Here is an 18,988-nt window from a genome sequence, read left to right on the forward strand (position 1 = left end):
GCCCAGTGGTTAAAGTTCGATGTGCTCCATTTCCGCGGCCCAGGATCGGTTCCCAGGAACAGAACCACACCACTCGTGTGTCAGCAGCCGTGCTGTGGTGGCAGCTCACACAGAAGAGCTAGAAGAACTTACAACTAGAATATACAACTAGGCACTGGGGCTTTGGGGAGGAAGAAAAAGGGGGGGAAGATTGGCAACAGACGTTATCTCCAGGTGAACTTTCCCAGCAAAATTACATCTTTCCCAACTACGTAAGCTAAAAATGAGAAATTTTAAATGTCAACTTAAAAGAGTGCAAGAAAATATATTTTTCAAAATTTTATTAGGGAGTACATGAGCAAAAACATTTGAAGGTCCGTGTTCTAGACAAGCAGCAGCTCCGATCTCAGCTTTGAGTAAGGAGGAAACTCAGGTGGGACACGCTGACACGGACACCCTCCTACTCCTCTCCCAGGTAAAGTGGGATTTGCTCAGTTTTCCTGGGTTTGCCGAGGAAGGCCCCATTCCACGGGTGATTCAGGTTCTCACAATTCCTTCATTGTAGACCAAGTGCTTAAGATTGCCATAGAATCACTGTAATTTAACACTCCTTTCACAGCTTGTTCTGGTTCCTAAACCAGATAGTGATGATCAGATGCATTAGTTCAAAACCCCAGAGGGTGAGGGCACGTTACTGCAGTTTAAAGCGAACAGTACTGTCAAGTGGAAAATGACCTCGATGTGACCGTAGCCGCTGAGTACACACCAGGCAAGCTGATGCAGGGGGCTCACAGACCAAATGGAAGTGCTCCATTCCCACAGTTTACTCACAAGTTGAAAACATACAACAGTAAACAATAAAGTTAACCAACTTAGGATAGGGTGCGAGTGGTAGGACCATGCTATCTGAGTCCTGGGTCATGATAGTCACATGCTCTGCTCACATCAGCCTTTCCTGTGAGGGTGTGTTATGAGGACCAGAGTTGACCTTTGAGCCAGCGGCACAGACAGAAGGTATCAGGGATCAATAGCACATACTTGCTAATGGCAGAGACAAAGAGGCAGGTGTACCTGGCCAAAGATGTAGGTTGTCAGTTAACTTGGTGAAGAGCTATGGGTTTTATTTCATTTCTTAGGCACAGCACTGTGGGCCAAAATGGGACCATACTGGATGTCATCAGTAGTTGGCCAATTTAGGGGTGACACAGCTGTCAGCCCAGAAGTCCAAGAGCATGACTTAGTCTTTTTATCTTTCTATTGAATAAGTAAGCATTTGTCCATTGCATCATATATTCCATTTATTCCATTTGTCTTGGTATGTTTTATAGGTTACTAACTCACTTTCTATGTATATTTAGTATATCTTCTGAATTCTGCCTTTCTCGAACCACTTGCTTACTCGTATCTATACTTAATACATCTTATGAATTTCACCTGTATCTCATAAGCTACTAGCTTACTTACTCCTATGCTCAACATTTCTTATGAGTTTCATCATTCCATTTGTTTTCTTATCTTGTATGGCAGAACTGAATATTCAAACTCACATTACATGATGACTTCTAGTGAGTTGGAGATATAGGGAGCAAAGGAAAGCATACATGTGGGAGATAGGAACAAATGAAGACAAGAAACATGGGATTGTCGCCATCTTAAAAGGCTGCATGTGCAATTATACCAAGGTTGCAGGATACAAAGTTAATACACAAAAGTCAATTATGAACAAGTGGAATTTGACATTAAAAACACAATACCACTTACATTAGCCCCCTCCAAAAAAAGAAACACTGAGATATAAATCTAACAAAATATGTAGAAGATCTATATGAGGAAAACAAAATTCTGATGAACAAAATCAAGGACGAACTAAATAAATGGAGAGATGTTCCATGTTCATGATAGGAAGACTCAGTATTGTCAAGATGTCAGTTCTTCCCAACTTGATCTGGAATGCAGTCCCAATCAAAATCCCAGCAAGTTATTTTGTAGATATTGACAAATGTATTCTAAAGTTATACGGAGGAGCAAGAGACCCAGAATAGCCAACACAATACTGAAAGAAGAAAACAAAGTTAGGAGACTGACACTACCAGACTTTAAGACTTACTATAAAGCTAAGGTAATCAAGACAGCGTGGGGCCAGCCATGGTGGCCTAGCGGTTAAGTTCAGCCTGCTCTGCTTCGGCAGCCTGGGTTCGGTTCCTGGGTGCGGACCTATACCACTCATCTGTCAGTGGCCATGCTGTGGCAGTGGCCCACATACAGAAAGAGCAAGATTGGCAGCAAATGTTAGCTCAGGGAAGATCTTCAGCAAAGAAAAAAACATACATTGTCTTTGGGCTGGCCCCATGGCCTAGTGGTTAAGTTCAGCACACGCTGCTTCAGCAGCCTGGGTTTGGTTCCAGGCGTGTACCTATGCCACTTATTGGCGGCCATGCTGTGGCAGTGATCCACATACAAAATAGAGGAAGATTGGCACAGATGTTAGCTCAGGGTAACTCTTCCTCAAGCAAAATGAGGAGGATTGGCAATGGATGTTAGCTCAGGGCGAATCTTCCTCAGTAAAAAGAAAAAAATATGACAATGTGGTATTGGCAAAAGAATAGACAAATAAATCAATGGAACAGAACAGAGAGTCCAGAAATAGATCCACATAAATAGTCAACTGGTCTTTGACAAAGGAGCAAAGGCAAAACAATGGTGCAAAGACAGTCTCTGCAACAAATGGTGCTGGAACAACTGGACCTCCACATGCAAAAAACGAATCTAGACACAGACCTCACACCCTTCACAAAAATTAACTCAAAATGTTAAACATAAAACTATAAAATCCCTAGAAGATAACAGAGGAGAAAACCTAGAAGACCTTGGGTATAGCAATGACTTTTTAGATACAACACCAAAGGCATGTTCCATGAAAGAAGTAACTGATAAGTAGGACTTTATTAAAATTAAAACCTTCTGCTCTGTGAAAGACAATGTCAAGAGAATGAGAAGACAAGCTGCAGAGTGGGAGAACAGATTTGCAAAAGACACATCTATTAAAGGTCTGTTATCCAAAATATACAAAGAACTCTTAGGACTCAATAATAATGATAAAAAAAGACCCAATGAAAAAATAGGCCAAAGACTTTAACAGACACCTCACAAAAGAAGATGGCAAATAAGCATATGAAAAGATTTTCCACAACATATGTCAATGGGGAAATGCAAATTAAAACAACAACAAGATACCATTATACGTCTATTAGAATGGCCAAAATCTGGAACACTAACACCAAATGCTGATGAAGATATGGAGCAACAGGAATTCACTGCTGGTGGAAATGCAAAATGGTGCAGCCACTTTGGAAGACAGTTTGGTGGTTTCTTACAAAACTAAACATACTTTTACTATGTGATCCAGCAACCGTACCTCTTGGTATTAACACGAAGGAGGTGAAAACTTATGTCCACACAAAAACCTGCAAGTGGATGTTTACAGTAGCTTTATTCATAATAAAGCTGCCAAAAGTTGGAAGCAACCAAGATGTCCTTCAGTAGGTGAGTGGATAAATAAACTGTGGTCCACACAGAACATCATTCAGCGCTAAAATGAAAGGAGCTATCAAGCCCTAAAAAGACATGTAGGGTCCTTAAATGCACATTACTAAGTAAAAGAAGCTAATCTGAAAAGGCTGCACACCGTGTGATTCCAACCACATGACGTTCTGGAAAAGGCAAAACTACAGAGACAGTAAGAAGGTCAGTGGTTTCCAGGGGTTGGGGGTGTGGGAGAGAGGGATGCATAAGCAGAGCACAGAGAAATTTTAGGGCAGTGGAAATACCCTGTATGATACCGTAATGACAGACACACGTTGTTATACATTTGCCCAAACTTACAGACTGTACATCAGCACGAGTGAACGCTAATGTAAACTATGGACTCTCAGTGATAATTACGTGCCAATGTGGGTTAATCAGTTCTAACAACTGTACCACTCTGGTGGGGTATGTTACAACGGGGGAGGATATGCCAGTGTGGGGGCAAGAGTTATATGGGATATCTCTCTACCTTCCTCTCAATTTTTCTGTGAACCTGAAACTGCTCTAAAAAAATAAAGTCTTCATAATAATTTTTTAAAAAGGCTTCAGGTCATTGTTCTCCAGTTTCCAGCACAGATAACTAGTAAGTATTTGAAAATCTTCAGGTAGAGTTCTCGGCAATTCTGCCAAGTCAGAGTGTTTATCAGTCCCTTGAGGCCGACTGCAGCATTCCTGCAGTGGAATACTGTTTCCTGCCATCTGACCTGGCCTCAAGATTTAACTGCCATTAACCTCCCCAGGTGCTGAAACAACATCGTCTCCACACGAGAGTAGAAGCCCTTAGGCCCTGTGGTTGCAGCTGCAGGTGCATTAAGACACTGTCGAGGTAGACAATGGCCCTTAGTTCAGGAGATCATGTAAGGTGCTGCTACACTCAAGCTTATCAGGAGACACCCGGGAATTTGTCCTCTCAGACGGCTCATTGTGTAAGGGCCCATCGCCCACCGAGCTGGTGCAGAAGGCTGACCGTTCAAGTCAGTGAAGGAAGACTTTTGATTTCCTCATTAAATCTACCTTTTTGGTGTTGTATAAACATGTAAATTATATATTAATGACCTAGATTGCTAATTATTCTTTCCAAAGTTAATTTTGTGACAATAAAAATATAGCTTACTGTAGAAGTCTATTCTTCCATAATATAGTAGTTGTATTCCTGAGGAAATTTGTGTCATCAAAACTCATTTTATAAAAATAATAGCCCAACTGCATTAAAAAAAAGCGAGGAGGTTAAGCACTGGCATTCCAGGCTCACGAATCACTTATTTTTCCTGTTGGAATTCCACTGAGAAAGGTTTTTGCTGTTTGTCTTGTTCTAAGAGCTGTAATTCTCCCAGCATACAAACTAAATGTCCCAGGATAGACCCCGCATCTGGCCCTGCCTTCCTCCCGCTACAGAACCGTGGTTAGCAGAGCAGGTCCTGTGTATTCTCGCCACTTCACTATCCTAGTATTTGACAAATCAAGTTTACTTAAACATAAACAAGGCATCTTTGTGGTCCTCCAGATGCCTTCTCCCTAAAACCACTTTGCCAATTCCTGATCCTATCGTCTATCCATTCAATCATCAGTATTGACTATTTCCAGACCTTAAAAAAAGGCAGTAAACTCAATGCTGAACAAGACAATATCGTTCCTCCACTAGCTGAATTTTCACTATAATGAATGTAAACACAATTTTAATTAACTTGTCTTATTAAAAACAATTTGAATGGTGATAACTGGGGTTATTACAGAAATGCTCATATTAAGATTAGAAAGAAAAGTATAAAAAAAATAAATCCCTTACAATCTCCTACCCTTGGAGTAAGCTACCATTAAAATTTTTGAATATTTGTTTTCAGATTTTCATTTATGACTTTATAGGGATACAGTCTTTGCTTTAAACAAAAGTGTGGCCACATTAAATACACAGTTTAAATACAGCTGTGTTCACTTAATGAGAATATCCCTGCATTACTAAACATTTGTTGAGAACACAATTTTTTTACTACCTGTTAATATCTTAGCTACTTGTTCTAAACACTTCTAAATGCCTCCCATTGTAAATAAAGCTGTGGTTCCTGCACACACACCTCTGACGAAACCACTGAATAGTTCCTTAAGAAGCTGTAGAAGTTCCATTCCCGGATCAAAGTCTATGAGCAACTTTACAGCTGTTTATGTGTGTTTCCAAATTGAACTGCTTTTTAGAAATGTGCCAACTTCTAAAACTCCAGAAACGTTATCTGGAAGCTCATTTCAACAGCACTCACTACTAGAATAAAATATTATTTCTCAACCTTGCCAATTTTAGAAAAATTTTCTAAGTGGTAGAGAACATTTAATTTTTAAAATTGTCATTATTTAAATTTTTCATCATAATACTCAAGGAGGATATCAAATGATAATCAGTGAAATTTTATGGATTATAAATTATTTAAAGTCTACTTACAAAACCATCTAATTAAAAGAAGAAATTCCCAAAATGTAGAATATATGTTAAATTTCCAGATATTTTAAGATAACTGAGTTCAAAATATCCAATTAGCCCCATGCCCCCTTTCCCATACACTTAGGAGAACATATCCAATTATCTTGAAAAAGGCAATTAAAATTACTATTAATAATCTTAATACTAGGACATGTTATAATTCATTTGATAATTACATTTCCCACAAAGATACTGTCAACATAAACTGTGAAACTGCAGATCCATCCTGTTTACAAGAATCAGAGACAATATGCTCACTATTCTGTTGTACTTAAACGTTGTATTGCAGTTTCTCTTAACAGGTAATACGTGACATGAAACATGGCTGATTTTATGCTTCATAATTTCCATTCTGATGTTTAACATTAAGAAATTATATTTATGGATCACACATGTCAGAAAACAGTTTAAATAATTAAACTAAGAAAAATAATAGCAACCATGCCTTTCATTTTAAATACAAAATATAAATCTTTTGCTCATAGATATTTAAGAAGCATCTGCAATCAGAAGGGCAAACTATTTACATTTTCTTATTTATGTAGCTAGCATTAAGTATTTTGTCTAAGTGTTCATGCTTTATATTTTCAGAAATTTGTTATGACTCAAAATATCAAGTGATAAGAATAAGAAAAATGAAGAGACTACCTTTCAAGATTGACTCAGGAGTTTTAAAAACTATTTCTCTTCTTTATTCTGATTTTTATAACAAGGAAAAGAAAAATGTAATTATTTTGATTTTAAAAACACACTACATGAAAAGGTATCATTTAAGTTAGGCTGAAGTTTGCCTTATTTATTGTTATTTTTCTTCAAAAATATGCATTAGAATAAATATTTTTCTAAACACCAAAGTAAATACATCGTTCTGGCATATTTCTTCTTTTGAAAAGGTGCTCTGAATCCTAGACAACATAAATACCAGGCAGTGTGGTGGTTGCCATAGTAACAAGTAAATAGGAGCATAAAATATGTGCAATTTTTCAAATGTATACACTTTTTTCACGAACATGCATATTTTATACGTAAGATTATTCAACCCTTGCTTTAGCTCCCCTTTTAGAAAGAAAAACACTTAATTCCTTAGAAATAAAAGGTTATCACATAGCAATGGAGCAGGCTCAAGAAAGTTTGAAATGTTATAGGGGAAATCTTAAGATTTTTATGTCAATCTTCTGAAATGAAGAAAGGAAAGAAACTCCTTTGATTCTATATTACTTTGAAGGTCAGTTCTTGGGGTAAGGGTAAAAAGCACATAAACTTCTTTGGCTCCCAAGCTTGAAACTCTCTTTAATTCTGCACCAGTTTGTAGTGCGCCAGCATTAAATGCAACCCATGACAGTGGAAACCCAAAAGCTCTGCTGATCACAAAGAAACACAAGAAGTTCAATGCTACCCCAGGAGCTGCCACGGAATAAATGATCCAAAAATCTTTATACCAATGTGTTAAATTGGAGTTCAAGGAATTCTTTTCTTTCTCCTCTCCTGAAAAAGAGAACCTTCCTGTTCACAGGTACCCTAGAAGACACAGACTGTGCACTGACAAAGTGTTCTGAGTTTTACACTTGCAGCTTGATAGAATTTAACATGCATTTGACAGTCTGGAGAGGGAAGCAGTTCCATAGCCATGCTGGGAGTCTGAAAACTACACTGGCAAGCCAATCAAAGCCCAACAGGAAAGCGGCTCAGTGATGACTGGGAAACAAACCCTTCAAATCTGATTACATAAATTTGGACTTCCAATTTGTTTCAATAACAACTACTATGTAACATTCTCCTGGAGTGAGAATTTAAAAGTTTTAAAAGATCACCATCTAGACAGTGTGCCAAATGTGAGCGGACAAAACAGCGCTGTAGGGCTCCCCTTGCGCTCCCCCCTTGATAAAGAAACCTTGCGCTGTATTTGCTAAGGACGGACAGAACTAGCCTGCCATAGGTACATCCTCCTCACCCCCTTGCATGATCCTATTTACTTTACAGAAGAGAAATCAGTAATTTTTCCTGGGGAAGTCAGTCAATTTAAACTTTAAGGAGTCAAAAAATTACTTAAAATAGTAGTCAAATATTTATGACTATCAAAATAGAACAGGTCACATGGATGATGTGATTACTGCAAAAAGAGAAAAGCATATGATCTTTTTATTCCTCTTCTCTCCCAATCCTTTTAAGTATTTCCCTCCGCTTTCACCATCTTAAAGTGATGGAAAAATGTCCCTGGAGACTGGAAAACGGAAAACATACCCAGATTTAAAACAAGGGGAAAATAATTTGTGTAATTAGGTAGCTTAGTTTAACCTGGGAACATACAATAACAAATTAAAACAATCAATCAGTAACACCTGGAAGCATATAAAATACTGGAAAACAACCAACATAGTATTTTGAAAAGCCAAATATGCCAGATGAAGTTAGTATCTTTTTCTGATAGAATGACAGGTCATACTATCAAGTAAGACGTGAACAGTGTAACCTACTTCAGTATTGCACGCCTTTTTATTCCGTTCCTCAAGCCAAAATAGGAAAAATTGGTTTAGGAAGAAAAGAATTTGAAAACTGGCTTTGGTGGTAAACCCAGGGCTGTTAACCCAACTCCTCTCTCTTGAGGACCGGCTTCAGAACTGAGTCAACGCCCCTGCTAATGACTAGTAGGGAATCGCGGCCTACTTCACTCTGTAGCTCCGTCACATGAGACCCCTGAGATCTCCAAAACCTAAAAAATTTATTTCCTTAGTTTTCTTTCCAACTCGGTGACCTTTCTTTTCCCTAAGGATCTCAAATGACTTGTTGCTTTAACTAAGTCGTGCTGCACTGGGACAGGATATAAACCCACTTCAGGTAGAAATTTTGAGAGCGAAAGAGGGAATGTTTGGTGAATGAATGAAAAGGATCGTCTATGACTAGAGAAAGCGAGAAGTAACAAAGTGGTGTTTAAATATAAGCGCTCACAGAAACACTCGAAATTGAAGTGTGTGAAGAATAACTTTATCTGCTTAGAGAAGGGAGATGATGTAAGAAGCCTCTGTCATGAGACTGTGGGCTGAGCACAGGGTGTCAGAAGCTCAGCTGGGGAGGAAAGAGGCCCCACCAGGAAGGGAAGTCCAATGTTTGGTCTGATCAGGCAATCCAGACAAGAGCCAACATTGTGTTGAACTGAGCTGCCTAGTGGACGTGGAGAATTTTCCCAAACTCTGTTACTATTTAAAATAATAAATTACGTGTCTTAGAAAAAAATTTGGTCACTGAATTGTTGGTTTACTGTGGAAACCATCAATCATGGATGCTTCCAAACTGGAGAGGGAAGAGTGCCCATCGGGCGTTATTCATATTAGGGCACCGAGGAGCAAGTCAGGGCACGGAACTGCCACCAACCTCTCCCTCCTGCTCCCAACACAAGGCAGTTGCATCCTTTTCTTCCACTCTTACCTAGGACATTCCAGAAGGTTTTGTGGAGATATCTACATTATGAAAGAGTTTCGCCAGATACAACTCCCTTCATTTTATAACTAAAAAACAGTAAGAACAAAGGAAAAATACTTAAATTTACCAAGACAAGACTACAATCAATAATTTACTTATTTTAATAACTGAAGAAAATAAAACCAAAGAAAATAGTTTTGTAGCTCAGGAGACATGAAGGCAGGGCATTGTAATGGAAAGATAATGGAACTGGGCCAAGAAGTTCTGAAGTTCTGATCTTAGGTTTTGGGCCAGACCTGGAGTAAATCCTAAACTTCCTGGGGTTTGTTTTCTCTATCTAATAAAAGATGTGGAGGAATGGTAGAATGACGTAACTCTGAAGTTCCTCTATCTCTAAAATTTTAGCCATTTAGTAGAAGAGTTTTCACACATGGGAGCTAAGGTGGTGTAACAGAAAATACAAAAGATGTGGAGCCAGCTGACTTGAGTCTGAATTTTGCCTCTGTCCCTTCCCAGTCTTATTTCCTTATGTGTAACAACAGCATCTGCCTTACCTACTTTATAGGATTGTTATATAGATCAAATGAGAAAACACACAATGTGTGAAAGTGCTTGTTAAGTATAAACATTAGTCTTCTATTTTTCTTCTTTTTTTGCTGAGGAAGATTTGCCCCGAGCTAACATCCATGCCAATCTTCCTCTATTTTGTATGTGGGTCACTGCCACAGCATGGCCACCAAAGAGTGGTATAGATCCACGCCCAGGAACAAAACCTGGACCACCACAGAAGGCACCAAACTTAACCACCAGGCCACAGGGCTGGCCCTGATAAACGTGAATCTTCATTTTTCTATTTAGGTCAGCAGCCTGCACTATCTAAGAAAAAAATTTTAGATGTGATGGAATGTGTTCCAGAGTCTCCTTGTCATCAGAGAAGATGCAGTTATTCACAATTTACGACTTAGGAATGTTGGTTTCCTCAGCTGTTGATTTGCTAACAGTGTCATGGTTGGACAGCCCAGGTTGCTACGAACTAAGGTATGAGTAGCTGTTCTCTGTCATGGGAAAAATATGTAAGATTTCCAAACCATTCCTGTAACAAAAGAATGGGGTAATCTGCCCAAAAGTCAAGTAGCTATGTTGGCTGGTTATGTTAGAAGTGGAAAGAGAAGAAAAGGAGAATTGGTGGGGCCATAGAAAGGATCAACTTAAAGTCTAGACCAAGACTAAAATAAAGGACACCAGTAGAAAGGAGTGGAGGGCACTGGGAGTCACCATCCTGATTCTGTAGAGTGTGCCTGCTGGACCTGCTCTACAGATGGAGGAGGTCCCAGTGAAACAAATCCTGACAGGTCATCAGACATAAAGAAGAATACATTGGGAAAGCTTAGCCAGTAAAAATATTAAGTTGGACTACTAAAGGCTAGGGTCTTGATCCTTTTCACTGATAATCTGCCTTTATCACTATGGCATCTGACTTTTCCCTGAGTAAATATGTAATGAATTTCAGATGGCTCTCCTCAACTTTCCAGAACATCAGAATTCATTTGTGGGGACCTGGCACTTTTACTTTTAATATATATAAAATAAGGAGAGTGATTTCTAAGAAGCATGAAAAAAATATGCTTTTATTGATTTATAATCACATTATCATATAGCGTATGACATTCATAAATAAAGATGGATCTAGGATGCCTTGCCTCTCCAGGAGATGGTGTGCCACAGAGCCAAGCACAGAAAAAGGCCCAAAAGCTGGACTGAAGCAAGACATGGTCTTATTAGTGCTATGAAATTCAACTCAATTCATTAAGTATGTATTGATCACCAACTAATATCTACAATTAGAGAGATATCAAAATATAAATTAATTTACTTCAGTGAAATTGATCCAAATCCATTTCTTACCATTTCAAATGTTTTAAGTTTGTCAGTTCTCCCTATACTGAAGACTGTTATCTAGTTTCTGGACCACCTTTGCTCCAAGTCCAAGGCTGGGAAGCGAGTAACAACAGGACTTGAGTCCTGATCAAAGGCTTAGCCTCACCTATCTGAGGCAAGAAAGTGCAGAAGCAGGATACAGTGGGGACTAAGACCAAAAGAACTGTTACAGAGGACCCAGAAAAAAATCTCCCTTTACATCTGCTTACATTTTCTTATCTTACTTCTTCTTTTGCAGGATTACCTGTCTTTAACCCAAGACTAAGATTTTTTTCTAAGCATATTTTTCTCTGTATTGATATATCTGAATATTATTTATATGTACATCAACAAAATTCACTCTTATTTTCCAAATTAGATTTTTAAAATTCTGAACTTAAATATGTATATGTACAACATACTATGGAATAATTTTTCCTTTTCTTGTGCTGAAATAAAAAAACTTACTTAAGTCAACCCAATATAGATAGAAACTAAAAATAATTCATTTAATATTCATAGAGACTAACATTACAGATCAGGATTTACACTACAAAGATTAAAAAAATCATAGTCTTTCAAATTAATATATCTGACTGTCTTTCTCTAATGCTCCTGTTCACCTGCAGCACCTCAGACAAGGTAATAATTTATGATAATCATATGAAAATATACAATTAATATTCATCACCTTTCATTCCTCATCACTTTAGATGATCAGTAATGCAGAGTGAAAATGCTGTCAGGTTTCTAATTGCTTTGTAATGGGCCTGAAACAGGGAAATCATTAAAGGCAAACAATCTGTCATTTGTCTGTTACATTAACTATCTATCACACAAAAAACTCATTAAATAAATTGCTAATGAGCTACGGAAGACTATACTCATGGTGCTTCTATGGTAGGTTAAAAAGTAATACCATGAATTGATTAAAATATTTTTAAAATATGATATTTTTGTAGAAATTCATCAGGAAACATCTACTCTTCAGTTTATTTTTTAAGCTGCGTGGTTTCATTATTTTGGCATCTAATCCATCATTGCAGAAATCCCCTTAGCATATAAGACTTGTTTTTCATCAGTCTCTAAATAATTAAACTGAAAGGTTGCAAAAAGAAGCTGAAATGCTAAATGTGTTTATGACTAGTAAACTGACAAAAATCATAAAAAATAGTATTATATTAACCCTGATGCTAAGTGAAGAATATATTTTAAAATTTGATTTTTACCCTCATATTTCCATGGATTTGAATTGTTGACTTTGCAACGCTTCATTCATCTTACATAATGCTATCATTATACAAAAATTATATTCAACTACTGAAATTGAGCATAACAACATTAAACTCTGCATAATAACATTAACTATTTTGAAATTTTTGAAGATTTAACTAACACTAAAATGTTTCATAATATTATTTCAAATAATTTTGGAGGGAAAAAAATCATTTCTTTAAATGACTAGATCAAATTTTACATGTCCTTATCAATGCTACCTTTCTATATCAGGTGCTTAGTATTAAACGAACCTAAGATAATGACACTAATTTTGCTTTAAAAACAAAGAGTGTTTATAAACAAACACTCAGAAATGTTTTGTTGATCATACAGTCCAGCTGCATTTTATTTTAGAAAAAAAATATGAGAGTAACAAAGATAGTGTTATTGATTATGTTTTCCATTCTGCTAAGGATGAATTAAATCACGAATTTATTTCTTAAAACCTAAGAATCTTAGTAATAAAATCAAACTTCCTACAAAATGCAGACCGATTTACCCCTATTGGAATACACACCAGTTTACAAACCTAACGCAATAGCGTGTTTAGCCAGGTGCCACGGTCGATACACACGAGTGAATTCTAGGTAACTTCAAAAGGTTTCCTAACACTCTGGAAACATCTTCATTATACTCTCTAATTGACTTAAACAGACTTCATAGCAACTGTTTAACACATTTTAACCCACAAATTAACACTCCTTGATCATTCAGATTAACCTTTCTTCTGAGTCAATTACACGACAAAAGAAAAAATAAACTTAAAAAAAATTCAGGTTTAAAAACTAAAATGTAAAGGAGAATGCTTTTTTAAAAAAATAGCATATAAATGCATATCACCACAGGGTTGGAAGAGATCGTTGAAAGGTTTCAAATTTCGAGGTAACTGGAAAGCTCACAGAAAAGCCAGAGGTGGGCACAAGAACAAAGAGAAAGGGGTAAAGAAGTGAATGGGGGAATAAGAAATTGGAATTTATTATGGCTACCAAGGAGAAACAGAAGATGGATTCTATACAGTATCTTTAATAGGTTCACGGAAAGATTAAAACATCAGATATGAAGAAGCTAGGAAGACAGGAACGATAAGATAAAGGAACAGATAAGATAAAGACCACAAAGTGGTCTGAAGCAAGCGTGAAAGAACAGGACACAACTGGAGTTAAACAAACAAACCAGAAAAACACAGCAACAGGTGTGCTGACAGCACCAAGTATTTACCTCGGTCTCTCCTGCTCAGTGCACGGCCCTGCTCACACTCTGTGAGGGGTCACTGATGGTTACCACTGAAAAGACAAAAGAGAACAGAGTGATGACAACCAGTGAGGCAAAAAATGCAAACATGAAAAACCGTTTCTAAAAGATGAGGTAGGATTGTTCATTAGAGCTGATTCTCGATATTGTCTAAAGTTTTATGATAATCTGCCGAAAACAAAGAAAAACAGAAGTTTCTCCAATTCTAGGCATTCATCTCACCCCTCTGTCAAAGTGTTATTTAAAACTTAACTCTTCCCCACATCTTCCTGGAGTAGCCCCACTTTGACTCAAGGATCTCAGTCATTCCAGCAATCTGCCTTATTCTACTTGTGCGACTATGAGGCATTAACTGTCACAGCACCTGTATTCCCTCTGGCACAGCACTTCCCAGTTATTTCAGGCACTTGTGTAATTGTCTGTCCACCCAGATAAACTCTAAGCTTTCTAGAGGGCTCCAGCCAACCGTCTTGTGTCTCTTGCAACAAAGTGTGGGACACAGTAAACACCCAATAAATATGTGATGATTGAATGAATAAGTGAGTGAAAGCTATACACGTACTACATCATTGTGCATTTTTTAAAGCTCATCACTACTAATTCCTGGTACATCTTCTACCTTCCCAGTAGACTCTAAGTTGCCCTAGGGCTACCATCTAATTCCAGAGCATAACCATAACATTCTGTGGTCCTTAAAAACAAATACAGCTTAGTTCACTGACATGAAAACCTAAAAATAAAATACACAAGATCAAGGAAATTAAACAAGAGTTGGCAGTGAAACCAGGAGAAAGAACCAAGTAAATATAATCCTAGTATTAAGAAATAATTAGCAGAAGTACACTGTGTATATTGTGAATATTATCCATCAATAGGAAGCACAATTTACCAATACGACTCAAATTAAGAATTTGTTAATGTGTGGTGGACATTGAGTAGAATGTGATTTTTTGCTGTCACAACCACCAAGGGTCTTTAGACCCCTGCTATATCTATATCTAACTCTAGATATAGCACTCGATCAATCATGCTGAAGTCAATTATTTAATGCATGCCTACCTCGCTTATGTTAGATGCTGAGGACAAAGGAATTAAGAGATTTTTGCCCATGCTTTTAATTTATCCTGCAAACTAAACTATAGTTCAACAAACGTTTGAATTTGGTTTCATTTTTTCAACTCAATAGTTTGTGGCTTTCATTTGCTCCGTTTGGAAATTCCTAAAGTACTGCTATAAATTCTTAATGTTCAAATATGTCAAAACTGAGCAACAAATATTTCACATTAATAATAATAGCTAATCTTTACTGAGTACTTACTACTTTCAGGCAGTATTATCTCATTTAATCCTCACAACAAACCTATGAGAGCGATACTATGATTATTTCTATTTTACAGGGGAAGAAACCATGGCACAGAGATTGATTAACTTAAACTGTTCACATACCCATCAAGAGGCAGAGCCGGATTCAAACCTATGCAATCTGACTCCATAGTTTATATTTCTGCTATATTAGCTTTATATGAAATGGATAAATTACCTCCTTAAAATAAGATAGTGAGAAACAATCCTATTGTAGATACACATCATTAGAATTCCAGAGAATCTAGCAAGATAGCTCGTGCTCAGTTTCTCTGACAGGTGTTCCTGCCCTCACGGCTCCTATAATTCAGTTAGGGAATCAGAACATGCATTTAAAGTGTGCAGCAATACCCTGTGGGACAGGATACATGCAAATGAGGAGTACAGACAGGACTCATTACGAAAGTTGAGAGGAGGAAGTAGTTTCTAAGGACCGGCCATCATAAAAGGCTTGATGGACGAGATGGGTCTTAAAGGAGGGATAAAGCTGATAGGTGGAAGCAAAGGGCTAGGGTGTTATAAGCCAGGGGAACCATCTGAACAAAATTAGGGATGAAGTACCAAGAAAAGATCCAACTGTTCAAATGTTTCATGTATGGAGGTAATAGGTGATGAGGCTGGAAAACTAAGGTCCGTATTGGGGAGGTAACTGGATGCCAGGTTAAGGAGTTAGGACTTTCCTCTAGAACTGCCCTGTTCAATACCATAGTCACTAGTGAGATGTGGCTAGTGAGCACTTGAAATGTGGCTAGTCCAAATTGAGATGAGCTGTACAAGTAAAATACACACCAGATTTTGAAGACTTAGTATGAAAAAGAATGTAAACTTTCTCTTTAATAATTTTTATATTGATTACATTTTGAAATGATCATACTCTGGATACATTCGGTTAAATAAAATACATTATTAAGATTCATTTCACCTATTTCTATTTACTTTCCTAATGTGGCTACTGGGAAATTTAAAATCACATATGTGGCTTGCATTTATGGCTTACATTTTATTTCTATTGGACAGTACTGCTCTAGAAACTGAAAAAAAGGAAGATTAATGAGGAGTTCATATAAAATATGTTTTAAGAAGTCTATTCTGGCATACATAGACAAATTCAGATTATAAGACAACTAATCTAGATTTTCAACAAGTCAATGTCAGGAAGAGAAAAAAAACAAGGTAGTATTGGAGAAGTGGGACTGCTCTAGCTAAAAAGATGTTTAAGAGACAGAAGAACCAAAGGCAATGTGTAGACTTTGGACCCTGATCAAGCAAACTAACCATACAAAGACATTTCTGAGACAACTACGGAAATGTAAATAAGGACTAGATATTGGATGACATCAATGAATGATTGATCATTTCAGCGGAATAATGACATTAGGGAGATAAAAGAAAAAGTTGCAAACTGAAGTATGCTTTAGGGACGCAAACTAAAGTATGTCGAAATGCAATGAGAGAAACTTAGGGTTTGCTGGGGGGAAAAAATCAGTGTATCTCTTACTTTCCAATCCCAAATAAATAAATACAAATATAAAACTGTGAATTGGGAAAATTGAGTTACTGTGATTAGACTTTTCAGAATTTGGTCAAAAAACGACTAAAAGAGAGAACACAATGAATGCCCTGATTCAATCATAAATCAAAATAAAGTGCTGTCGGCATAAAAACTGAAGGACGTGAGACTATCCACACAGGGAAGGCCTAGGCGGCAGGAGGGGAGTGGGCGGCGGGGCGTCACTCTGACCGCACCATGTAGGACAACCCTGACCTCCGCCCCTTGAGGGATTTCCCTAGGGCCGCACAGAGGGTATTTCAGAACCAGGACTCCAACCAGAGGCTCTGACTTAGTCTAGGGCTCTTGGTGTCCGCTTTTCAACGCGACAGAATCCTCTGGAGAATCTAATCTATGCTTTTTGCTTTAGATTTTTTCACTTTCCCGTGTCATTGTTATTCTAAAGTTCATTCCATCCTTAAATAATCCACCAGATTAGAATACTTCATTTAACGTGCTCAGGCTTATCTCGGCTGTTTCTCAAAGTGAGATTTGATAGAAGATAAACAAGAACATGGAAAACAAATCTGAGCAGCGACCCCGGGAAAACCACCCTAAGCACTCGGAGCGCAGCGTCCCCCACGCCGCTCGGGGAGCAGGAGCGAGCGAGGGAGGCCCGGAAAAGGCTTTACGTCCAAGCCGGCTGCTACGGTCCCAAAGAAGTCGCTAGGCTGAACAGCCTTTCTAGGAAAGACGCGAGAACGGAGGAGACCCCCGGCCGGCACAGGCGGCACTGCGGGGACGCGCGGCCGGGGACCGGGGACCCGCGAACGCGCCGCGCCCCCACTTACTGCTCGGCGCCCTCGCGGGCGGCGCAGGTTTCCATAGCGACCGCGTCCGGCGCGGGGCGGTGCTTCCGCTCGGTGCCTCGGCCACTGCGGCTCGGCTAGAAACGGGGTCACGTCCGCGCCCCGGCTTCCGGCGGAAGGAGACGCCGGCCCGAGTGGGCGGCGGGCGGCCGGGGCGCAGGGTGGGCCGGCGCTCGGCTGACCTCTCTGGCCTTGGGCTGCGACAGACTCGAGCCTCGCGGACGCCGGGCCTCCTTCGCTGCGATGGCGGCGCGCGCCCCGCGTCCCGACCCGTACGGCGCGCTGGGCGCGGGGCCCTCGGCGGGCGCGGCCGAGCTGCGGCGGCGCTACCGGCGGCTCGTGCGCACGGTGAGTCCGCGCCGCGCGGGTGCTGGGCCGCGCGCCACGTGACGGGCGAACCGGGGCCTCGAGCGTGGAGGGGCTGCGGGGCGCCCTGGGCGGGGTCCGCGTCTCGGCGGTGGAGCGGAGACCTGGCCGCCGCTGCCGGCATGAGCGACTGGGCCGCCTTGGGGGCGGGACGGCGGCGTCCAGGTGAGGGGCTCGCAGGTGCGCCGCGGGGGCGGCGTCCAGGTGAGGGGCTCGCAGGTGCGCCGCGGGGGGCGGGGGCGTCCAGGTGAGGGGCTCGCAGGTGCGCCGCCGGGCGCGGGGCGGCGGCGTCCAGGTGTGGGGCTCGCAGGTGCGCCGCCGGGGGACGGGGGTCGTCCAGCTGAGGGGCTCGCAGGTGCGCTGCGGGGGCCGGGGGTCGGCGTCCAGGTGAGGGGCTCGCAGGTGCGCCGCGGGGGGCGGGGGGCGGCGTCCAGGTGAGGGGCTCGCAGGTGCGCCGCGGGGGGCGGGGGCGTCCAGGTGAGGGGCTCGCAGGTGCGCCGCCGGGCGCGGGGCGGCGGTGTCCAGGTGTGGGGCTCGCAGGTGCGCCGCCGGGGGACGGGGGTCGTCCAGCTGAGGGGCTCGCAGGTGCGCTGCGGGGGCCGGGGGTCGGCGTCCAGGTGAGGGGCTCGCAGGTGTGCCGCAGGGGCCGGGGCGTTGGCATCCAGGTGAGGGCCTCGCGGGTGTGCTGAGAGGAGGGCGGGGCGGCGTCATCCAGGTGCGGGGCTCGCAGGTGCGCCGCGTGGCACCAGTGAGCCGCCCAGGAGCCCCCAGCGCCCGCTGGCTGTTGAGCGCTGCAGTGGGGCCATCCAAGGAGAGATAGGCTATAAAGGTGACAGGCACATTGGACCTCGGAAACGTCGTGCAAAACAAGGATACAGGGTAATCTAGAACTTGTTCATGTGGATTACATGTTGATAGTGTGTGCTGGCTAGTTTTGTATATACGGGCTACTTTTCATATTCTCTACATGATATATGCACAAGTATTTGCATATATAATAAAATG

The 18,988-nt window shown here is 40.6% G+C and overlaps 2 protein-coding genes across 10 annotated transcripts in view; one reads left to right on the forward strand and one right to left on the reverse strand.

Moving 5' to 3' along the window:
* DCDC1 (doublecortin domain containing 1) overlaps positions 1–17,788 on the reverse strand; it is a 443,558-nt gene extending 425,770 nt beyond the window's left edge. For 3 of the 6 annotated variants that reach the window (XM_070626540.1, XM_070626539.1, XM_070626538.1), the window contains exons 1-2: positions 17,600–17,735; positions 13,865–13,929 (exon numbers count right to left, since the gene is read on the reverse strand). The gene's annotated coding sequence lies outside the window, so the exon portion shown is untranslated. The other 3 variants (XM_070626537.1, XM_070626535.1, XM_070626536.1) reach the window with 2 other exon arrangements.
* The window catches only part of DNAJC24 (DnaJ heat shock protein family (Hsp40) member C24), a 58,144-nt gene continuing 56,858 nt past the window's right edge, over positions 17,703–18,988 (forward strand). For 3 of the 4 annotated variants that reach the window (XR_011541651.1, XM_070626581.1, XM_070626580.1), the window contains exon 1: positions 17,831–17,965. Coding sequence is in view for 3 of the 4 variants with exons in the window: in XM_070626581.1 (XP_070482682.1) it covers positions 17,861–17,965 (105 nt within the window). In the remaining variant the exon portion in view is untranslated. Of the gene's footprint in view, positions 17,966–18,988 lie in introns of all 4 variants that reach the window. The other variant, XM_070626579.1, reaches the window with a different exon arrangement.

The sequence above is a fragment of the Equus przewalskii genome, chromosome 6, assembly GCF_037783145.1.
Source record: "Equus przewalskii isolate Varuska chromosome 6, EquPr2, whole genome shotgun sequence".
NCBI classification, from domain to species: domain Eukaryota; kingdom Metazoa; phylum Chordata; class Mammalia; order Perissodactyla; family Equidae; genus Equus; species Equus przewalskii.